At 31.7% G+C, this 25,928-nt stretch overlaps 1 protein-coding gene across 1 annotated transcript in view; it reads right to left on the bottom strand.

The window, feature by feature from the left end:
- LOC114327110 (fatty acid synthase-like) overlaps positions 1–25,928 on the bottom strand; it is a 76,527-nt gene that overhangs the window by 25,184 nt on the left and 25,415 nt on the right. Inside the window, exons 5-6 of the mRNA XM_028275614.2 lie at positions 17,737–17,911; positions 4,332–4,866 (exon numbers count right to left, since the gene is read on the bottom strand). Coding sequence (XP_028131415.1) covers positions 4,332–4,866; positions 17,737–17,911 — 710 coding nt within the window. The remainder of the gene's footprint in view (positions 1–4,331; positions 4,867–17,736; positions 17,912–25,928) is intronic.

Here is a 25,928-nt window from a genome sequence, read left to right on the forward strand (position 1 = left end):
TTTTTGAAATTTTTCTTCTTTTAAATTTTGAAAAAAAATAGTTATAATACGCTGGTCTAATTAGTAAAGTACAAAGAAAGGTTATTTACCAGCAATTTTATTGCTGGAATCGAATTATAAGATCCTATATATTATTAATATAGGTATGCAAAGTCCGCAGATAGTGTGCTACTTTTTTTATAAACAAAATGGCGCCGACAAATTGTATTTTTTTCAATTATTGCTCTATAACTCCGAAAATTTTAACTTTACACCAAAAACACTCAAATAAAAATTCACCCCAATTTAATTCTACATAGAGGCATGTTTTTCTCGATTTGCTCCGACGAAAATTTTTCTAGGAAAATGTGGGTTTTCCCAACAAAATCTCGAATTTTCAAATAAATTTTTTGGGCCAGTAATTATTTATCAATAATTATGTAGCTTGGTGAAATAAAAGCTTTCTTGGTATAGATTATAAATTCAGAAGCCAGTGAAAATGAAATGAATATTTTAGCAACAATTCAATTGTTAATTAACAATTTACAGTCGCAATAACAACCAAAATAATCATGAGACATTGATCAAACTTAGAAAGATTATAAAGGTGTGATGCCTATTTAATATTTTGTCGACAAAATATAAATGTTTTATTTTTTTTGCATAACCTTTAAATGTTTAAAAAAAATTGTTATAAACAAATTAACATTTCTCAGAAATTGTTTATTATATTCTAATTTTAAAATAATACTTAAAATGCGTATTTCAAAGGTATTGAAAATGAATGCTTTAAAAAAATTTTCCAATCATTTGCAAAAAAGTTATGAAACAGCAAAATAAATATACGATTTCCCCGTTGTTTATAATTTGTTTTAATTGTTTCAAAGCTTAAAAGTGAGTCTATGGTACAATCTAATTACTCACAAAGAATGTCAAAAATTAGTGCAAGGGTTATATTTTAATCAATGATAAAAATATTTTTTTGTAATTTTTAGCGCAAAAGTAGGCCTGATACAGAGTCGGAGCTAAAATGTTCACTCGAAGCGACTGACACGCAGCATACATTATTATTAAAAGTGTACGTCGCGCGGCCGATCGTCGCTTCGAGTGAAAATTTTAGCTACAGTACTGTATTAGTCGACTTTTGCGCGTGTAAATTACAAAAAAATATATTTATAATCTTTAATTAAAATATAACCATTAAACTGATAATCGATATTTTTTTGTAAATAATTAGCTTGTACTTTAAACTCACTTCTACGCTTTGAAAGAATTTTAAAAAATTATAAACACCGTAGTAATCGTATGTTAATTTTGCTGTTTCATAACTTTTTTGCAAATGGTTGCAAAAAAGTTTTAAAGCATTCATTTGCAAGATATTTGAAATGCGCATTTTAGCTATTTTTTAAAATTATAATATAGTAAAAACTTTCTGAGAAACGTTAATTTGTTTATAACTATTTTTTTTAAACATTTAAAGATTATGCAAAAAAATAAAAAAATTATATTTTGCCGACAAAATGTTAGATAGGCATCTCATCTTTATAATATTTCAAAGTTTGATCAGTCTATCATAATTATTTTGGTTATTATTGCGACCGTAAATTATTAATTAACAATTGCTAAAATGTTGCTAAAATATTCGTTTAATTTTCACCAACTTCTGGAACTATAATCTAAACCAAGAAGGGTTTTAAGTCACCAAATTATTTAATTATTGGTAGATAATTACTTATCTAAAACTTTATTTGAAAATTAAAGATTTTGTTGGGAAAACCCGCATTTTCCGAGGAAAATTTTCATCGGAGCAGATCGGGAAAAACACGTCTCTATGCAGAATTTAATCATGGTGAATTTTTATTTGGGTGTTTTTGTTGTAAAATTAAAATCTTCGGAGTTATAGAGCAATAATTGAAAAAACACGATTTTCGGGCGCCATTTTGTTTATAAAAAAAGTAGCACACTATCTGAGGACGTTGCATACCTATATTATTAATATATAGGATCTTATAATTCGATTCCAGCAATAAAATTGCTGGTAAATGACTTTTCCCAAAAATGGCCTATTCTCCGATAATAAGCCCAGACTAATTGTGTTCTAGTACGTTCTTTAACGGTAAAATATGTATTGCAAAACCTCTAAATTTTAAACAACCGCTTGGATTGACATGAAATTTGGCATACACATAGCTAATAAGTCAAAGAAAGAAAGTGATATTGAGCCGATGTGTGATTTTGCCCTGGGGGTGAGTTTCACCCCTTCTCAGGGGTTAAAAAGTATATGTCCAAAATAAGTTCGGAATTCTATAAACTGACTAATTCTAAGCAACTTTTGTTCTATAGAGTTTTTCACCAAGTCAATACTTTTCGAGTTATTTGCGAGTGAATTTGTTCATTTTTAAACAAAATAACCACGTTTTTAAACGGTTTTTCGCAAATTACTCAAGAAGTAAGTATTTTGTCGAAAACAATATTCTAATAAAAATATAGTTTATAAAAAAATGAAAAAAATGGTGCATATATTAAGTCTGTAGACCCAGTACAAGCAAAGTTGTAGCTAATTAAAAGTAGGTTCTTATTCGTCAAATTCCAAATCGAATATTTCATCGAGGAATAACCAAAAAAAAAGGAACACTTTTCGGGCAACACTTATTTCAACTTTTTTAAAGTGTTTAAAGCAAGGTATATTTTTGTTTTTTAAAAAAAAACTTCTAATCTTAAAAGTAAGCGAGTTATGCTCAAAATATTGTTGGTACCTTTTAGTTTTTGGTAAAAAGAATCGCGAACAGCACCCCTAATTAGCATATCAAATAAAATTAATCGTTACTGCTTCACAAGTTACTTTACTTATTTTTTCTTTATACGATCTGTAAGTATTAGCGGTTCAAAGTGCTTATTCTTGAAAAGGCTGTAGTTAAAATGGCTTGAACTAGTCACTAATCCCTAGTGTATGCAAACTTTGAACAGCCATAGCATAACCGATTTTTGTCTAACAGGAAAACAAAAAGTCCAAAATATTCAGAAAAACAAAACGTACATTTTATTACTTCTTGAGATTTTTGGTATTACTAATAATTTTTAAGTTATTTTAAAAAAGATCATTTTTTCAAAATAAATTTTATTTTAAAACCATTTTTTTTTCAAAAATAAGCACGTTGAATCGATGAAACTTACAGATCATATAGACACAACATAAATAAAGCAACATGTGAAGGGGTAACGATTAATTATATTTAAGTTGTTAATTAGGGGGTGATTTTCCCGATTTTTTATGCCAAATCAAAAGGGACCAACTGTATTTTGAGCGTAACTTACTCACATTTGATGCCAAATTTTTTTTTTACAAAAATAGACATACAACTCTTTAAAAAACTTGTAATGAGTTTTTTCCAAAAAGTGCTTAATTTTTTGGTTATTTCACGTTGAAATATATTTATTTGAAGTGTCGCGAATATGAACCTATTTTTTTTAGCTATAACTCTGCTTGTACTAGGTCTAGAGACTTCATGTATACACCATTTTTTCACTCTTTTATAAGCTATGGTTTTGCTAACAACGGTTTTTTCGAGAAAATACTTACTTTTTGAATTATTTGCGAAAAATTGTCTAAAAACGTGTTTGTTTTGTTGAAAAATGAACATTTTCACTCGCAAATAACTCGAAAAGTATTAACTTAATGAAAAAACTGTATAGAATAAAAGTTGCTTAGAATTAGGCATTTTATCGAATTTAGGACTTATTCTGAACGTTTGTTTTTCATCCCCGAGAAGGGGTGAAACTCACCCCCAGGGCAAAAGCACACATCGTCACAATATCACTTTTTTTCTTTGACATGTTGGCTATGCGTATGCCAAATTTTATGTCAATCTAAACGGTTCTTTAAAATTTACAACAAAAACCGTCAAATAATGTACTATTATTCATGTTTTAATGAAATTAACGCAACAATTCGATGAAATAAAATTATTTTGACATAATAGTCGAAAGTCAAATCAGTAGACAAACAGTAGTTTTGAATCGTCGTCATGGAAACCAAGATCGTCGTCATGGTAACCAATTATATTGAAAGTTTGGTTTTGACAACCTTGTAAAAGAATTAATTTGTGTATTTTCATATTAATTCAATTAATTGATTAAGATATGACTTTCCGCCCTAGTTAGGAAAGTAACTATTGTCGTATTCTGATGCAGCTTGAAAATAATACTGATTACTACGAGTCTACTCAACAATTAAGTTAACCCAAGTATAACAGGATACGTACTGAACTAAGCCAAAAGTTGAAACCGAGGGTCGAAATAAGATAAATAAGTTCTTTTATAGTTAATACTATTTTTATTTCAAAAGTACTTACTTGCATTTCCAATTGATTTATTAACTATCGTCAAAAGGGTCTGGGGACTAAAACAACACTTATCAATTTTTTGAGGAAATAATGTATTTCCTGGTTTATGAGCTGTAAATATTCGAATCATCGAATCAATAAAACTAATCCAATTATGATTCCATTCAAATGTGTATTTTCTGTTTTCATTCAAATTGTCCACATCCTCATTATTGCAATCGATCAGTTCATATTTAGAGTTTAACAAGTGGCTATTAAATTTTGAAGATGGGGACAATCTGGTAATTTCTTTGTTTCTTGAATGATCTAATGATTTATCCGAAATATTTTGATTTGAATCTTGCATCATTAATACTTTTCCTGTCAAGATAAGTAGATCTCCTTTCAAAATTTTTAAATCGCCGGTTTCTTTATTAATATTTATTAATAATGAAAGGTGTTTTCTTGCAATTGGAGCTGAGTTAAATTTAATGTTTTCCATAAGTATATCCGTGTGTTCAAATTCGTCATGTTTAAGTTCAGCCAATATTTTCCAAATTAAAACCTAAAATAAAATATTTAATATGATTATTAAAACTAATTTTAGTTAATTATTTTCATATGATTTTTAACAACATAATTATGTATATATTTTTTTAATTTTAGCAAAGGACCCTGCAACACCCGTGCAACACTTATGCAAGAGTGGCCCCGGACAAATTTAACGAAAGTTCGGTCAAGGATAGTTTGTTCTCAGTGCATAGATTAAAAAAGTTCATGAGACTTAGGTATGAAAACTATTACTTTGAAGTTACTGTCTTCTGAACTTATTGGATTCAGTCAGCTCGGTTTACGCTAAGTGCACTAATTCACGGTCAAGTGAACGAAAATATTTATTATTGGAAGAAGAACGACTCATTTTTTTCATGCGTATTTGCGTGATGCATACGAATTCGTGGTCAAAAATAGATGCATTTTAGTCTTCAGAAAACCTCCTAATAATCCTCAGAAAACTGAAGAAGTGAGATAGAAAATGTGCTACTAGAGCGACATAAGAATTATCATGTTATCACGAAAATTTCTGATACCAGCATAGCGGGGTCCTTTATATAACTTTCTCATGATTTCACTAGAAAATAATTTTACGTAAGATATAAATATAGAAAAATTAACAAACCTTAATTCTCATGTTAATTATACTTTAAAACTGAAAAAAGAGCACCAGGTAAAAAAATTGAATTTAATAATTTGAGACCTTTTGAAAATTTGAAAAATGACTATGAAACTTATATTTCTCTTGGTAAAAATAAAAAAAATAGTTAGGTATTGTAACATTACAATTTTATTAATGTGCCTCTTTAAAAAAAATACACTCAAATGGGTACTCAAAGCTCAAATCCGTCGAATAATCCGGAATGAAAACATTTTAAGCAGAACCATTTATAAAACAATAGCGGAGTGCGAGCAAGGAATACCATGGCCGAATTCACCAAAAAGTGGAAGACCACGTAAATTTACCCATCGTAGGTCAGAGAAATTGATGCGAAGAGCAAAAAATTAGGTTGTAATGCCAACTAGGGGATTGGTTCGTCAATAATCTCCTAAAAAGAGAACAATAACGTTGGAATTGAGGAGAAATATGTAGTCTTAAATATAGAAACAGACGTAAGTTTCCCAAAATACTTCCAAGCGCAACTCTTTCGTGTACCAATATTCTGTCGTGAACTGAGGCTTTAGTTCACTTTGCCCATGAAAAAAGAATTATGGTAAACGACTTTCACTTTAAGTAATTTTGAAATGAAAGGAAACGGTGGATTTTATGCGGCCAACGTACATAGATGAACAAGGCCGTAAGTACGATGTTGGGGGCCCCGGGGCAAACGTGATCTGGGAGCCCCCTGCCGGGGGTCTGGACAATAGCTGGTCCAGCGGCAGAGGGTCCGGAAAAATGTTTGATATTTTAACCCCTTAAAAAAGCATTTTAATGCATTTCATGACTGAAGTTTCTTGTACCTACATATTGCTATTTTAGTTGACCAACACAAAAAAAATTTGAAATCGCCTTATTTATGCTAAATAATTTTGCAAGTACCATCAATAAAACATTTTTTCTGTTTTCATAAAAAATATACTAGACTTAGTATGATTATTGTTAATTGCATTGTTCGGCTACAATGAAAGTTTGTAATCGCGTTATATTAGCTACAGGTAGTATATCGTGATCACAAACGCGTTATATTACCTTTAGACAGTATAAAGCGATTACAAATCTACAGTGTAGCTGAACAATGTATTGCCGTGTATCCGTACACTAAGAACGAAATAAAGATGGAAACTAGAAGAAAACAAGAATCAGAAAGGTTTGAACAATTGCTTCAAATTATGAAATCACAACAAGAAGAGAATAAATGTTGAACAGAAAGACAAGAAAAGGCTTTATAGAGACGAACAAGTCAAATAAATACAAGCAATGAAAGAAGAAAATAAACGACAAATGGAAGATCATAGGAATAGGCTATTAGCAGAAAGACAAGAAAACGCTTCGTAGTATATTAAGTATGGAGAACGGTAAGGGTTTTATACCGATCGAAGACAATTGTTTGGAGGAGGAGCGGAGCGACGACTCCAATTATTGTCTGAGATCGGTTACCCTTAACGTTCGACATGTTTATAACGTTTTTTGCACGATTGATACCATTATAAATTATAAAATTAAACATTTTCGTCATATTGACTAGTTTCATTCATTTTATCAAGATAGATACTTTGGTTGTTACGTAGTAACTAGGGTGCATAACAACAATGGAGAATTGAGTTTTTATTTAGTTGTCAATAATTTTAAGTACAATTTTGATTATTGTAAATTAAAATATGAGCGAAAGTGAATTTGAAGAAATTGAACGGGCTTGGGAAGAAGGGTGTTCCGCAATTATTCCCGAAAAATCCAAAATCCGTTATCAAAATACCTACCAAAGTTTTAAAAAATGGTGCGAAGGCAAGAATTTAAGAATCGAAGAAAAGACTCTATTGGCATTTTTCGTTCAAAGACATATGTAGTTGAAAGCTTCTGGAAGCCTCTGGGCAGAATATTCAATGATTAAATCCACCGTTTTTCTTTATGATGGCATTGATATTTCCAAGTTTTCAACTTTGATCGCCTATTTGAAGAGAAAAAATGTTGGCTATAGGCCTAAGAAAGCGAGCATTTTTACACGGGAGCAATTTGAAAAATTTCTGATAGAAGCACCGGATGAAGAATTTCTAGTTCACAAGGTAATATAAGCTAGTTTAGGTAAAAGAAATACTCTAATGAAGATTTTATCACAATTTGTAGGTCGCAATGATATTGGGAATATCTGGTGCCTGTAGAAGAGAAGAATTATATAATATTACTATGAATGACATCCAAACCGATGGTTTAATGATTGTAAAAGTACCCAATACAAAAACGAACATCCAGCGTACTTTTACAGTCGTTAATAAACCAGACGATAAAATTCCATATTTAGAAATTCTGCAAAAGTATATAAAACTTCGTCCATTACAAGTAAAATCAAATCATTTGTTCTTAAGATACGCCAAAGGAAAATGTTGTGCTCAAGTAATAGGGAAAGGGACAATCGGGGGCTGGCCTTCTCAAATTGCCAAATTCTTAAATTTGCCTAATCCCGAGAACTATACTGGCCATTCGTTCAGGAGGACATCAGCAACGCTTTTGGCTAATAAAGGTGTTGATGTCCTCGGATTAAAGCGTCATGGAGGTTGGCGTTCATCGCCAGTGGCAGAAAGCTATGTAGAAGATTCTCTTCAAAATAAAATAGATTTTGCCGAAAAAATATTGTGCAATACTAGTAATACTACTAATGTATGCGATTCTGCAGGAGTTTCTGTTAGAAGTGAAACCACAGCCCAAACAAGTGGGATTTCATTAAATAATTTAACAAATTAAACCATAAGTTTCAATATTAATAAATAATTCGTTAGTTTTCTTTATTCTTTCAAAAAATAAATTAAAATTAAGAGATTTTTAACTCGACGGTAAGTGAATTACTTACCGTCGAGTTGGAGTACTTACCGTCGAGTTGGATTACTTACCGTCGAGTTGCTAGTAAATGTCACCTACTGACGTAAAATTTGTCACGGTAAACAGTCAAAAATGATCAATCGTGCAAAAAAGAATTTAATAGAAAACAAAATGAACAGATGGTAAAACAAAATGGGATAATATAATGAAACCATAAGAAGAAAATTTCTTGAAACTTCAAAACCGAATGGAAAAATAAAGGTTTATTTAAAGAAAATGCAGGAAGAGGTAAACGAGATTGTTGAGGAGATAGAGAAAATTAAAATGGTGGTAAAAAAAATTCTAGAATGCATTAAAATTCGATTTGGAAAATGTGGAAGAAAAATTAAAGGAGATAGGAAAATGTCAAAAAATAGCAGACCGTCGGGAAGTAATTGTATACAGTTCCAATGAAAGCAGAATCCAATTTGGCGGGGATATTAGAAAAAGAGATCCGGTACCTGTCATTAAAATCTTAAAAACCAAATTCCAACATATTATTATGCAGAACTTCGAAGACTGCAAAGAAATTATAAGAAGCCATCTAAAAGCCGCTTGTGGTTTGAAAGCAAAGAAGATGAGCTGACTTCATGGAGAGATCCTCACAATTTTTTATAATGGTGCAGATGAAATAGGTTAAAATCGATCATTGAAGTTCTTCTTCTTCTTCTTCTTCTTCTTCTTCTTCTTCTTCTTCTTCTTCTTGTAATAGGACTATGTCCTGTTTCTTCTGTTACAGTCTTTGCTGCGATCCGGAGCTCCAACTCTCGTACCATCGTTTTTTGGGTCTTCCTATGGGTCGCTTGGTGTTGGGCTTCTGTGTTTTCGCCCAATGCGCCATACGTTCAGGGTCCATCCGATCTACGTGGTCTATCCACATGCGTCGTCGCGCTCTTGTCCATCTCACTACGTCTTGAACGCCTAGCTCTCTCAATGTGTCTTCGTTTCGTATTCTATCTCTGAGTGTGATACCTCTTATGGATCTTAGGGTTTTCATCTCTGTTGTTCTCATTATTTGTTTGGTCTTTGTTGTCTCGGCCCTTGTCTCAGCTGCGTATGTCAGTACGGGTCTAACACATGTCTTATAAATGCGGACTTTGCTTTCGGTGCTCATATATTTATTCCGCCAGATTATATCCCTCAGGAAACCAGATATTATCGCTGCTTTCGTTGCCTGCTCTTTTGATTCTTGCCACAGATGCATGTCGCTAGATATTTCCACACCTAAGTATCTACAATCCATTACCTGTTCGATTATATGATCGTCCACTACTAATTTACATCTATACTAATTGGGTTCCTGGATATTACCATCGATTGGGTTTTCTCTTTGGATAGTGTCAGGTTATACTTTTCGGCGGTTATTTTGAATTTTTGTAGTAGGCGTTGTAAGTCATCTTCGTTTTCGGATATTAAGATTGCATCATCTGCGTAGCAAAGTATTCTCATGGTTCGGTTACACATTTTGTATCCCTGATTCATTATGTTAACACTACCTATAACCTATAACTTCATCCATTATTAAATTAAATAGGCATGGACTGAGGCTGTCCCCTTGTCTAATGCCTGCATTGATTTTGATTTCTTCCGTGAGCCCGTGTGTGGTTTTAATTCGTGTTTTGTTGGATCTATTGAGCTCTTTGATTATGTTTCTATACCTCTGACCTATGTTTTTCTTTTCAAGGATAGTGAGCACGTCCTTTAATCGTACTCTGTCGAATTTTCTATTTTTTGATCTTTTGATTGCTTCGTTTACTTCTTCTTGGGTGATGTTGTCATTCTCTGTTTCTTCTTGGTGAATATTTTGTAGGTCATTTCTTTGTAGGTACTTCATTATTATCGTCGTTATCGTCTTTGTATAGATTCTCGAAATCATTGAAGTTGTTAGAATTAATATGCCGTGTACTTATTACAACCGGACAACTCGAAGTAGAACTTGACTGAAAGTACTTTAAAAAAGTGGGGCCCCTGCGGGGGTCCCCTTGGCTGGGGGCACTGCCCCGATTGCCCTAATGGTAGTTACGGCTCTGTAGATGAATGTCCTGACCCTATTAGATACAAACATAAAGTCAAATCTGCAGATAAAATCCTTGTCTCGTGCGCAATTTCTATAACACTGGTTTATCCCGACCATTTGTGGGGAGAGTGTTGGTAAAGTTTTGAATAGTCGGGGCTATTTTGGCCAGACCTATCATCATGTCATTACTTAAGAGATAGGTACTCAAAACTGGCTTCTACAACACCATATGCCCTTTATTCCCAAAAACGATAATCTTTCAGGCAGGCTGTATGCTGTATTCAATAGAAGATTTTTGGGCTTTACTGTCTAGGGAGGTTTATCATGGAGACTGGGAAGCCCAAATATTCAAAGCAATTGGCGCCTATAATAGTAGAACAAAATGAGCCAATCCACATAATTCGATACTATGGTTTAGTATTGAGTTGTATTTTATGATAGCCAATTAGTGTTTAGGTTTTCTTTATTAACAAAAAAAAACGATAAATATTTTATGCCAAAACACGTTATGAAAATATAAAATGTAACAAAATACCAATCTATAGTATTTTTACTACAAAAACGTTATTACGTAGGTCAAAATTTTTGACGTAAGAGAACTGTCAAAACATTAGAATGTGACTTTTCATTATTGCCGTGTTTATAATAAACATAGCAATAATGAAAAGTCACATTCTAATGTTTTGACAGTTCTCTTACGTCAAAAATTTTGACCTACGTAATAACGTTTTTGTAGTAAAAATACTATACTCATATATTATTCAATATTTATTGGAATGCTATTTTTTAATTCCAAATAATGTTTAAATGAAAGTATGAATGTGCCACGATGTAACAATGCTTTTATGAATAAAAAATTATTTTAGCTAAACAAATTATTGTTGTAATAAATAAATCACGGAGAACATTGCCTGAGAGGTAGATACTTATTATTGTATTTTCGTTTATATGTGTTACAGTTCAAGTTGATTCTCAGTTAGAGTTGACTTTTCCTAGTTCGAGTCAACTCCAACTGAAACGAGCAGTAAAAGTTGATTTTAAAAATTTAAATCAACTTTTACTAGTTGAAGTTGACTCTTCCTAACTCTTGTTAGTAAAAGTAGATTAGACAGTTTATACGAGTATAATCTCACGTGCATTTTTGATGAGTGTGCGTCTCTTTGTTTTGACCGTTTCAACTACTCATTAGTCCAAGCTGTAACGTCACCCACGTTTAGGCCAATCAAGTTAGGTTTTTACTAGACATAACGGAAAAGACGAGGTTTGACAGTTGAAATGTGTAGTATGAGATATTACAAAAAGACTACCATCTTTGGATTCATCAATTTTTTAGTGGAACATTTTTTAAATAAACAATCAAAACGTCAAACTTAGTTTTTTACTCATAACTTAAAAACTTGTTTATTTAGAAATTTGACGTCCACAGGTGTAACTTTCTCAGAGTAAAAAGACACATCGAATGAGATACGCTAAATAAAAATAGGTTAATAAACAAAAAAGTTATTGCAAAACGGATGACAAAATCACTGTTTTTGAATATAGTTAATAACAATTTAATTGTTTGTTAAAATACGTTTTAATATACCCAAAATTGAGGGCACTATGGTGTTTGAATGGTGTGCAAAAAATGGTCCAGATCTGTTAAATAGTTTTCGTAAAATTGAATTTGTTTATAAAATTTTTTGAAAAACGAGCTAAATTCTGAGGATGGTCCAGTTAATATGGCTGAATGTATCTCAATAATCCGGGACTCATTTCCTTCGTTAAGATGTATACTAACAGCTTATGAAAAAAAAAGTAAAAAAAATTACATATACGTACACAAAATTATTTGTTAATAAATAGCAGTTTTTAAGCTTATAAACAATTACAATAATTTCGTAGAAATTAGATCAAATTAAATGGCAATAAAAAATACGGAAAGCTGATTAAAATACACAACTTTCAAAAACAATTTTTAGGTCCTACGACCCTTGGGGTCTGAGATAGCCCCTTTTTTTGAAAAAATTACTGTTACGTTAATTAACAACACTAAGAGCTGAAATTAACCAATCTTTTATAAGAAAAGTCAAAGATTTTAACAAAGTTTTTAGTAAGAAAAAATGTTAAAAATTGTTTAGATAGGAGTGTTATAAACACAGAGTATTTTGCGTTCCGACTAAAGTAAAAAATAGCGGGCATAGTCGACTGACTGAATAGTGGGCGCGATTGGCGACCGGCATGCGGCAGCAACTATTAAAATTAAGTTATCCCGACCACAAAAATCCACTTTAAGGTGAATGACAAATTTTCGTCATTCCTTATGTTTTCGAGGTCTCTGAATCCGAATATGGAGTTAATTTTTTTCTAGAATTAATGGAACATGTTCAAAAATCAAATTTTATGCAAAAATGCGAAAAATCAATTTTGATGATTTTTCAATTTTAACTCACTGTATTTTTGGTCGCTGTAAATATTTCCTTTTGAAAATTTTACTGTGTTATCTTTGAAGCATTTAGATAACAATGAGATTTGTCCAAAATGACTCAACACGTTAAAAGAGAAGTTGTTAATTTTTAAACATTTTGTCGTCAGATTTCGTTAGTTTCATGTTTACTTAAAAAAGTTGATTGACAAACTTTTTAGTTTATAATTTTAATTAACACAGAAATAAAATATACTTTATGAAGAAGTTTTCCAAAAAAATTTAATTTAAAATATGCAATAGGAAAAATGTTATGTGACTTTATAGACGAGCGGCACACCCCAAAAAAGCTTATTTCTCGAGATACTGATACTAATTTTGGTCATACTTTATATTTTTGATGGTGCTCAAAACTAAAATTAGGGTTGTTTTGAATTTCCGTGGGGGAACATTATCAAAATCGCAACTTTACCCTAAAAATAAAAAAAATCACGTTTTTTGAGTTTAATTTGCTACAACTCTGTTCCATTGTAATATTTTTTTCTGATATTTTTCTAGTATATATTTCTCACCTTTCTGAAGACAATAGGACCTGCTTCAATATTTCTGTCTTGCCATAAAGAAAGTTATAAATTGTTTGAAGTGAAAGGTGCAGATTCTTGAATTGCAAAGTTTAATCGCAAAAGTTGAGTAACAAAATTTGAAATTTAGCTGTTTAATTAATTTTAAGTTAAAATCTAGAGTACAGAGAACAAAATGTTTTATAGAAAAAAAAATGGTGTAACTTTTAATTTTAAGAAAAACGTGATTTCATATTTTTTTTATTTTTAGGGTAAAATTGCGATTTTGACAATGTTTCCCCATCTAAAATTCAAAATAAAACTTATTTTCGTTTTCAGCACCATAAAAAGTATAAAGTTAGACCAAAATTAGCCATTCACCACACCGTGGTTGATATCTCGAGAAATCAGCGTTTTTTTGGGGGGAGTACCACGTACCACTCGTCTATAAGGTCGCGTAACTTTTTTTCTATTGCATATTTTGACTTTGTGGCCTTTTAATTGTTATTTTTTAAATTTATTTATTTAAAATATAATTTTACTAAATAAATGTGCAACATAATAATATTCATAAAATTCAAGTTTCTACCAAAATATATAAATATAATATTAAGCTTCAAATCCGGTATACTGTCAATGTTAAAAATGGGCTGCAACGGTCTAGCGATAGCGAATGCTAGTCCGCGAATTTATTCTCATTCGGCTGCGCCCATCATTTTTTTTTACTTTAGTCGGAACGCAAAATACTCTTTCTTTATAACAATACTGTTTAAACAATTTTTAACATTTTTTCTTGCAAAAAACTTTGTTATAAACTTTGACTTTTCTTATAAAAGATTGGTTAATTTTAGATCTTAGTGTTGTTAATTATTAGCGTAACAGTAATTTTTTCAAAAAAAGGGGCTCTCTCAGACCCCAAGGGTCGTAGGACCTAAAAAATTTTTTTAGAAGTTGTTTATTTTAACCAGCTTTCAGTATTTTTTATTGCCATTTAATTTGATCTAATTTCTACGAAATTATTGTAATTGTTTATAAGCTTAAAAACTGCTATTTATTAACAAATAATTTTGTGTACGTACATGTAATTTTTTTTACTCTTTTTTTTTCATAGGGTATTAGTATACATCTTAACGAAGGAAATGAGTCCCTGATTATTGAGATACATTCAGCCATATTAACTGGACCATCCTCAGAACTTAGCTCGTTTTTCAAAAAATTTTATAAACAAATTAAATTTTGCAAAAACTATCTAATAGATCTGGACCATTTTTTGCACACCATTCAAACACCATAATGCTCTCAAGTTTAGGTATATTTAAACATATTTTAATAAACAATAAAATTGTTATTAACAATATTCAAAAACAGTGATTTTGTCGTACGTTTTGCAATAACTTTTTTGTTTATTAACCAATTTTAATTTGGTGTGTCTCATTCGATGTATATTTTTTTTCTGAAAAAGTTACCTGTGGACGTCAAATTTCTAAATAAACAAGTTTTTAAGTTATGAGCAAAAAACTAAGTTTGACGTTTTGATTGTTTATTTAAAAAATGTTCCACTAAAAAATTGATGAATCCCAAGATGGTAGCCTTTTTGTAATATCTCATACTACACATTTCAACTGTCAAACCTCGTCTTTTCAATTATGTCAAAAAACGGCTTATTTTTTACTAACTTGATTGGTCTAGTTAGGTAAATTATTCTGATTCGATTTTTTTGCACAAACTTACTCAAACAAATACATCCTTATGACAAATACACAGTGTCAGGCGGTACCACGGTCGAAAAATTGTTTAACCCATTTTTCTTAACCAAATTTACAAAAATAATCCTTATCTACTCTACCTCATATTATGTATAACTTTTTATTGTGTGAAAATTATAAATATATATAGCAGTACATGAAGGGTTTAAAGTGTGCCTGAAGTAATAATGTTTTTTAAATGGGATTTACTTTTTCGCACTGTTTTTATATGTCTTTCGCACACTGTTATATAATCAAATATCCTTAACTTTCGCCTTGTCATGGTGATAACATGTGAGCAATAAATTACAAAAAAAGTTTTGACAGTTTTTTGGTTTGACAGAAGTTTGAATTTTTAAATGTCAAAGTTCTAAAAAATTGTAAAATAGGAATGTATTCCAGTGACGAAAAGTTGCAGTTTTTTTTATTTGTTTTTTGGTAGATAAAATATTGTACGAAACTGTGCGTAAAGTACTTTTTGCGCACTTAGGCGATGTATAGCATTCGGGTCGCTCGTGCTCTAAACATCGCGTGCGTGCGCAAAAAGCATACTTCACTAACTGTTTTATGAATAACTAAGTATTTCACTCCGGATAATTTTTTTAGATTATTTTGGTCATTCGGAGCAAAAAAGGTCTCTTGTGATTTTTCTCTAAAATTGATAGTGTTCGAGTTATACGCGATTTAAAATTTTAGAAATGCGAAATAACCATTTTTAAGTCTTAATAACTCGATTAAAAACTATTATTATGAAAGTCAGAAAGTCACCTAATCAAAGTTTAGAGCCCCCCCACCAGATCCTGAAGAAATTTTGGCATTATTTAATTACTAAGCTGTTATTTTTAATTATCAACCATGAGCGCTAAAAGCGTATTGACGCGGCCATCAATGTGAGTGAGAGTAAGATCCTCCATTCCGACCGTCCAATGGTGCATCTCAGTCGCACTCACATTGACAGCCGCCTCAATTAAAAATAACAGCTTAGTAATACAATAATGACAAATATTTCTTCAGTACCTTGTAGGGGGTCGTTAAAATTTGATTTGATGACTTTCTGACTTTCATAATAATAATTTTTAACTGAGTTATTAAGCCTTGAAAATGGTCATTTTCGCGTTTTTCAAATTTTAAATCGCGTATAACTCGAGAACAATAAATTTTACAGAAAAATCACAAAAGACTTCTTTTGCTCCGAATGACCCAAATTAATGATGTAAAAAAATGTCCGAATTTTCGATTACGGTACCACCTGACACCTTGTCGATTCGTTAAAAGGACCTCTTTTTGAGTAAGTTTGTGCAAAAAAATCGAATTGGAATAATTTACCTAACGGGGGCGACGATACAATCTGGACTATAAATATCACGATTTGAACATAATATACAGTAACATTTAATTTCTAGAATCGGTTGTTTGTGTGAATCAACTTTTACTAAATGGCATTGGGAAGAGTATACTTTAACTAGTTGGAGTCTACCTTTACTAGTAAATGTTGAATAAAAATCTTCATTTTATATTTATAAATCAATTTTTACTAAAACCAGCCGTTTGAGTCGACTCGAACTAGGAACAGTCAACCCCAACTGGATAATCAACTTGAACTGTAACATATACATCATCATTGTCGCTTAGTTTTGTGGATTGAATGTACTTGTGTTTTCTGTGAGCCCTGTTTTAGGTGACATCTCTCACCTCTTCAGGACGTGGAACTGTTTTGTGTGGTGGCACTGGTGGTGTTTTTTGTCGTTGATCAATGGTGGTGTAAGACGGTGGATATTATACTGCGGAGGAGATCGTCTTCAGAGGGTGGCTTCAGTTGAGAAAGGGCGTGTATGGTAAAACGGTTCTTTTAAATTATTTTTTTTTTAATTATATGTTGGGTGAATTGGGTGAACTGTAAAAATGATGTAAGAAGATGGTGCCGGGAATGTGAACTGTGTGCAACCGGTAATAGCTGGTAAAAAGGTCCAGTTGATAAAAAGGGGGCACCCATAAAACAGTATAATGTTGGGTATTCCTATGAAAAGAGTAGCAATTGACATTGCTGGTTTATTTCCAGAAACTGATGATAGAAATAAATATGTTCTGGTAGTCATGGATTGGTTGGTAACGAATACGCATGGTAACGAATAGAGATGGACTACTCCAGATGATTCTAGAATTAATATTATATAAGGTGTGCTATTATGTATTAGCTTAGTTTAGTTTTAACGATAATATCGTGCTATAAATAAATAATTTTATATAAATTACATCCCCTCGATTTATTTAAAATTATTAGAGTATTTTAACATATTTTAACTCACATACGTATTTTTGATTTTTTATTCTTCTTCTTCGCCTTTACTGTACCAGTTTTGAAGAATACATTTCAAAGTGATTTTCTACCTCTAGGGCCCCGAATAATTATTAAAGTGATACGCAAAGAATAAGAAAATTGTATGTGATATTATCAATATCACACAGTCTATTATGTACACACTTATGCTATTTCTAGGTATATTTTTTTACCTGATTAGTTTTTTTGATGAAAATAATTAATTAAATATAAATTATTATTTATAGCATTATATTATTATCTAGTTATTAGGCAATTGTCAGTTCAACTGCCTTAAAAATCAAATAATGATTTAATGCTATACATACCAAGTATGCAGCAGCTGAGTACATTATTCCATCATTAGTTGCATCTTTTTGCTGAACATTTTGACAAAAATTAATTGTATGAAGAATTTCTATACATGTATGTGCTTCTTTAGTTTTTTGGTGAACTGGAGTATAAATATTCTCAAGACGAGGTGCACCTCCAACGTTGTGAATCCTAGAATTATAAAAATATTGGCATTGAAAGCAAAATATTTTCAACTATTTGTTTAACTATATATTATTTGTTTAACTACTTTACAAATAAAATATTGTTTATATAAGTACTTACTTATATAAAAAAAAAGAATAAAAAACGTTTTTCTACAACCGTGTTAAAATAGTTATTTATGAAACAGTTCGTGAAGTATGCTTTTTGCGAACGCACGCGATTTTTAGAGCACGAGCGACAACGGAGCGAGTAATAAATCGCGTAAGTTCGCAAAAAGTACTTCACGCACAGTTTCATACAATATTTTATCTACGATAAACAAATAAAAAAGCTGTAACTCTTCGTCACTGGAATTCATTTCTATTCTACAATTTTTAGAACTTTGACATTTAAAAATTTTAACTACTTTCAAACCACAAAACGGAAACGGACAACGCGAAAGTTAAGGATTGTCACCATGACAACGCGAAAGTTACAAACAGTGCGAAAAAGTAAATCCCATTTAAAATACATTGTTACTTCACGCACACTTTAAATCCTTCACGCACTGCTATCTATAATGACGGTTTTTCACAAACTAAAAACTTATACATAATATGACATAGAGTAGATAAATGCAATTTTTAGCACTCCATACGAGCGCTAAAAATGCTACTTTAAAGCACTAGTGCTTTAAAAATTTTAAGGCACTGCAGTTCGTATTGACCGTATAGGCAATTTTGATGTAATGTCAAAAAATATAAAAATGGAATGTCAGTCAAGTTCAAGTAAAAGTTTTTGTAGATATTCTCCTGTAATTATATTTGTAGAAAAAATATTGTATGATATGCGTGTTAAAAAAGTACATTTTTAAGGCACTTATGTGAATTGTGTGTGAATAACCTGTACTTTTTTAACACTTATATCATAAATAGCTATTAAATATAAAACGTAAAAATTTCTAGTACCGATTATACATATGCGTCCGTTTTGGGTAGGTCAACGGTTATTGTATCGCACAACTTTTTTGTCTTTAATTTTAGATCAAATTTAAATTATTAAATTATAGTCCGTTCTTTAACGGTAAAATATTGCAAAATCTCTCAATTTTAAAGAACCGCTTGGATTGACATGAAATTTGGCATACACATAGCTAACAAGTCAAAGAAAAAAAGTGATATTGTGCCGATATGTGCTTTTGCCCTGGGGGTGGTTTTCACCCCCTTTTGGGGTTGAAAAAATATTCGTCCAAATAAAGTCAGGAAATGGATAAACTGGCTAATTTTAAGTAACTTTTGTTCTATAGAGTTTTTTCACTAAGTCAATACTTTTCGAGTTATTTGGCAGTGAACATGTTCATTTTTTCAACAAAATAACCACGCTTTTAGGCGGTTTTTCGCAAATAACTCAAATAGTAAGTATTTTGTCGAAAAACATTTTTAGCAAAAATATAGCCTGTAAAATTTTTTAAAAAATGGTGTATATATCACGTCTCTACACCTAGTAGAAGCAGAGTTATAGCTAATGAAAAATAGGTTCATATTCGTCAAATTCCAAATGGAATACTTTAACGTGAAATAACCAAAAATGAAGCACATTTCGGCGAAAACCCATTACAACTTATTTAAAGTGTTTAAAAAAAGCTTCATTTAAAAAAAAGTTTCTAGCATCAAAATTAAACAAGTTACGCTCAACATAAAGTTAGTCCCTTTTGGTTTTGGTAAAAAATCGAGAAAATCACCCCCTAGTTAGTATCTTAAATGAACTTAATCGTTACGACTTCACAAGTTTCTTGACTCATGTATATATTGTTTATACGATCTGTAAGTTTCATCGGTTCAAAGTCCTTATTATTGAAATGGCTGTAGTTAAAAGGGGTTGAACGAGTCACTGAAAACGAATGTATGCAAAAGAAACACCAAATCTTAATCAATTTTTGTCTAACAGAAAAACAAAAAAATACATGATATTCAGAAAAGCAAATCTGATTTTTTTTTGTTTTTCTATATTTTTGGTATCTCTAATAATTTTTAAGTTATTTTGAAAAAAAGCATATTTTTCAAAATTAAAATTTTTAAAAATTTTATTTTGAAACCAAATTTTTTCAAAAATAAGCACTTTGAATCGATGAAACTTACAGATCATATAAACATAACATAGGTAAAATAATTTGTGGAGCGGTAACGATTAATTTCATTTAAGTTGCTAATTAGGGGGTGGTCTTAATTTTTTTTGCAAAAACAAAAGGGACCAACTTTATTTTGAGCGTAAGTTGCTTAAATTTAATACTAGAAACTTTTTGTATAAACAGAAATAAAGCTTTTTTCAACACTTTAAAAAAGTTATAATGGATTTTCTCCAAAAAGTGCTTAATTTTTTGGATATTTCACGTTGAAATATTCTATTTGAAATTTGGTGAATACGAATCTATTTTTCATTGGCTATAACTCTGGTTGTACGAGATCCAGAGACCTAACGCGTACACCATTTTTTTTACTTTTTTATAAGCTATATTTTTGCTAAGAACGTTTTTTCGACAAAATACTTACTGTTTGGGTTATTTGCGAAAAACCGTCTAAAAATGTGGTTATATTGTTGAAAAATGAACATATTCACTCGCAAATAACTCGAAAAGTGTCGACTGGGCGAAAAAGCTCTATAGAACAAAAGTTACTTAAAATTAGTCAGTTTACCCATTTCTGGACTTATTTTGGACATATATTTTTTCACCCACAAGAGGGGGTGAAAGTCACCCCCAAGAGTGGGTGAAAGTCACCCCCAGGGCAAAAGCACACATCGGCACAATATCACTTTTTTTCTTTGACATGTAAGCTATACGTATGCCAAATTACATGTCAATCCAAGTGATTCTTTAAAATTTAGAGCAAAAACCGTGAAAGAATGGACTATTATGAGGTCTTCTAGCACTAAAAGTTGTTCTTGCTTTAAGTCGGTAAAATACACCGTTTTATTATGAAAATTATATTTTTAATTTTTTCAAATTAAAAAAAACGAAAAATTTTCAAATTTATTTTTCTAGAAAACGATGCAGCTTAGCGACTTACATCAAGAGTACCTTTTAGTACTAGAATGACTCACAATTTAATAATCCTAAGCGGAAGTAATTTATCAGAAATGTTTAAGAGCTATAGACAAAAACGTTATGCGGTAACATAACCCTTGCCGTACTATTAGTATTTGAAACAAATTAATTAGAAGACGCCCTCTTTAAAGAGCTCTAGCTCCCTTAGGAAGCATTTTCGAACTGGGTGAATTGGGTTAAATTGTCTTAAAATTATCTGAGGAATCTCCGGTCTTCATTTGTGGGAGGGTTTCTGGACACCCTGTATTATTAATAAATAGCGAAGAGCAAAATCAACTATCAACTATTGAACGACCAATCTAGCAGAAATACATCAAACATAGAGGTACATACAGCTGAAATAGCAGACCAATACCCGACATACGAAGAAGTAATAAAGGCAATTAAAAAACTTAAAAATAATAAAACACCAGGTAGCGATGGTATACCCACAGAGTGCTTAAAACATGGAGGAGAGGCGTTGTACAGTTCTATATACAAGCTAATTCAAGACATTTGGCGAGAAGAAACAATGCGAGATGAATGGAAAGAAGGGGTTATTGTACCGATACACAAAAAAGGAAACAAATAGCAATGTATTAACTACCGGGGAATAACACTCCTAAACACCACCTACAAAATCCTTGCAAACATTCTGCTAGAAAGATCCAAAACATACACAGAAGAAATCGTTGGGGATTATCAATGCGGATTTAGACCGGGCCGCTCTACTATTGACCAGATATTCACAATAAAACAGATAATGGAAAAATGCTCGGAGTTTGATCGTGAGCTTCATCAGATGTTCATAGATTTTAAACAAGCATTTGATAGAGTATGCAGGGCTAGACTGTGGACAGCGATGCAGGAACTTGGCTTTCCAAAAAAACTAGTCAGGTTGATACGGATGTGTATGGAACGGTAAGGTGAGAGTTGGACAACAATACTCGGAGACATTTGAAATAATCAATGGACTAAAACAGGGAGATGCACTTTCACCACAACTCTTCAACTTAGCTCTGGAGCACATAATCAGAAGTGCAAGAATCGAAAAATCTAATACAGTATTTCATCGAGAAGAACCAAACTTACTACTGGCATTTACTGACGATATCGATCTAATAGGAAACACACGATTAAGGATGAAGGAGACTTTCGTGAGGTTCGAGAAGGAAGCAGAGAAGATGGGGCTTCAAATCAACGAAAACAAGACGAAATATATGTATATAAGACGCAATAACCAAAGCAGAGAGAGAATCGGTCAGAACATCACCATCGATGACTTTAACTTTGAGCGCGTTAGAGAATTCAAGTATCTTGGAACAACAATAACTGAAGACAATAACGGATCACAAGAAATAAACAACAGGATTCAGGCCGGCAATAGATGTCTTTATGCCCTCCAAAACAAAAACTAACAATACGTACGAAGATACAGGTCTATAAAACAACCATACGACCCGTTGTGATGTATGAAAGCGAAACGTGGACGATAACAAAGGCAAACGAAGAGAGACTATGTGTTTGGGAAAGAAAAATCCTAAGGAAGATCTTTGGTCCTTTGCTGGATGAAGCATCAGGACAATATAGGATAAGAACTAACAAAGAGCTCGAAGAACTTTACCCAGACGCCAACATCATAAAAGAAATAAAGTCCAGAAGACTCCAATGGGCAGGACACCTCAGAAGACATTCTGACCAAAGAACAGTAAGACTGGTGTGGGAGGAAGTTCCAACTGGAAGGAGACCACGCGGACGCCCTCGACTCCGGTGGCGAGATATTAGGGAGTTTTTGTTGCTACCTAACGTACGCATCTCCGTATACGTAAAGCAACTAACGTGTCGTAGAGGATGAATGTTAAAATAGGTAGTTTTTGTAACTGCCTTAACGTAACGTAAAGCAAATCGTAAAGTCATTTTTAAATTCCGTTGACATTTAAAAAAAATAAAACAATGTTCACACAATATACAATTAATATACAAATGTAAAAAAAGATAAATGAATGATGAAATTGTATGGTTATTGTGGTGATCACTGTATTTCTTAAATTAATACAAGATTTGTTTGTGTTGCTTTATTAATAGACAACTTAAAAACAATAAAATTTTAAATCTATTATGAAGCTCCAATTTCCAATTACAAACACAGAATAATTTTACTCAAATAGACTAAACCAATAACCAATATAACCTTAAAATGTTTATAAACAGGTAGTACGCTGATGAAATGTTCATTTGGTACGTAATCGGGCAAGATCATCGTGTGCATTCGGTGACTTTCGGCTCGATAGGGATGCGTATGAACTTAACGTACCAGCCCGTAACCTTAGGTAATACGTATCGCGATACGGGAGTTCAACCATTAATGCGCAAGCGTATATGTCAAAAAGATGCGTTACGTTTACGTATTTGTGTACACAAAAACTCCCTAATATAGCAGGAGACCTAAGCACTATGGGCGTGGATAATTGGATGGGGGTTGCTTAAGACAGAAAACAGTGGAGGCATGTTGTCGAGTCGGCTAAAACTCACGAAGGGTTGTAACGCCACGGAGTAAGTAAGTAAGTAAGAAGAGCAAAATTATGAAATACATTCATTTTCTCTAGAATGGTACATTTTGGAGATAAATCCCGAAGCAGGTGGATTTTTATTTTTAAATTATAATTTTTTGACATATATATCTTATTCTTATTAGTGACGTCATCTATCTGGGCGTGATGACGTAATCGACGATTTTTTTAATTGAGAATATGGGTCGTGAGGTAGCTCATGTGCAAGGTTGTGCCATTCACTATTCATTAATCAAATGATAGTCAAAATATCTTTGCATTTAAATATGTATTGTTTTATTTCGACCAAATATTTTTATATTCTTTAAATTGACGTGGACATTGTCCAATTTAAGCGGTAAACTTACTACCTACTTATTGTTGTTCTGAAGCTATTTCTTTGTGGCATTTTTGTAAATAACTATTCTAAATGGAAAATAAGCTAGAATTTAACTAAAAAATGATTTTATTAACGTTTCGACGTCCACATCAGACGTCGTTTTCAAAATACAAAATATTAATAAATCCATGCCTAACTCCTCTCCTGATTTCAATTTCTGGACTGGGTTCGTTATCTATTACAATTTGTGCTCTTTGATTGCAGTAAAGGTTTGTTATTATTCGTAAGTCCCTTTTGTCTATGTTTTTTGTCTTAAGAATTTGGACTCATTTTTCATGTTTTACTTTGTCAAAAGCTTTCTCAAAATCAACGTAACAAACATGCACATCCACATTCATGTCCATGCATCTTTGAGCTAACACATTAAAAGCAAATAACGCCTCTCTGGTTCCTAGTCCGTTTCTGAACCCAAACTGACTATCATCTATTCCTTCTTCCAGTTTTTTATTTATACGACCATGTATTATTTTCAAGAATAATTTGAGAATGTGACTTATTAATTAATATTATTGTTCTGTATTCACTGCAATCTTTAGCGTTTGTATTTTTAGGTATATCACAAAAGGTTGAGAGTAACCATTGTTTTGGTATGTTTCCTGTTTTGTACACTGTGTTAAACAAGTCTACGATAATGTCTAAGGTTTCATCATTTATACATTTTAAGCTTTCTACTAGGCCTTAACACAAAATGGAATAACAAAGGATCACATTCGAAGAAGATATCGAAATTAGTTGTTGGAGAAAGACAAATAAACAGAATCATAAGCAAAAAAACCCACAGGTCAAAGAGAACAGAAAAAAAAGGATTATTAAAAATTAAGAATATTTTTCAAAAAGTGAATTACTTACTATTAATTTAATTAAAATTATTTGCAACCACCAACATAAATATGAACGTATTGATTTGGCAGTGGAATCTTAGAGTATTACCTAGTTGGACAGCCCAATAGGTAAATTTGTTTGATTCTAATTGAGGCAGTAACCAGATGTCACCACCATTTCTGTCAGGGTCGCAACGTCACGCGTAACTACGACACATCCAAAATGCATAGACACCAAGTTGGATATGATCCTATTCATAACACCCCAACTCGCATACATATTAAGAAAAATAAATGTATGGAAGAATACATTATTTAGAAATTAAACTAATGTCATGCTAATATATACATATAATAGCATGACATCATTAATTCAATTTCTAAATATATGTAGGTACCTATATTCTTCCATATATTTATTTTTCTCAATATGTATGCGAGTTGGGGTGTTACGAATAGGATCGTATCCAACTTGGTGTTTATGCATTTTGGATTTACCGTAGTTACGCCTGACGTTGCGATCCTGACAGAAATGATGGTGACACCTGATGACTGTCTCAATTAGAATCGAACAAAATCTATTAGGTTGACCTACTATTATTACATATACAGGGTGTCACAAAAATGCAGGTCATAAATTAAATCACATATTCTGGGTCTGGGGCAAAAACTAGTTCGATTGAACCTAACTTACCTTAGTACAAATGTGCACATAAAAAAAGTTACAAAAATGAAGTTATAAAATGAAAATCGATTTTTTTCAATATGTATATCGAAAACTATTCCAGATTTTTTTATTGAAAATGGACATGTGGCATTCTTATGGCAGGAATATCTTAAAAAAATTATAGTGAAATTTGTGCACCCCATAAAAATTTTATGAGGGCTTTGTTCCTTTAAACCCTCCCAAACTTTTGTGTACGTTAAAATTAAATTATTATTGCGGTGCCGTTAGTTAAACACAATTTTTTTAAAACTTTTTTGCCTCTTAATATTTTTCGATAAGCCATTTTTTATCGAGATGCTGCTTCTTTTTGAATATGTTTACATAAAAATTTTAGGGGGGTTTTCCCTTAAACCCCCCAAATGTTTATGTGAGTTTCAATTAAACTATTATTGTGTTACCATTAGTAAAACATTGTTTTTAAAACTTTTTTGCCTCTTAGTATTTTTTCGATAAGGCACTTTTTAT

Source organism: Diabrotica virgifera, chromosome 7, assembly GCF_917563875.1.
Source record: "Diabrotica virgifera virgifera chromosome 7, PGI_DIABVI_V3a".
Classification (NCBI taxonomy): domain Eukaryota; kingdom Metazoa; phylum Arthropoda; class Insecta; order Coleoptera; family Chrysomelidae; genus Diabrotica; species Diabrotica virgifera.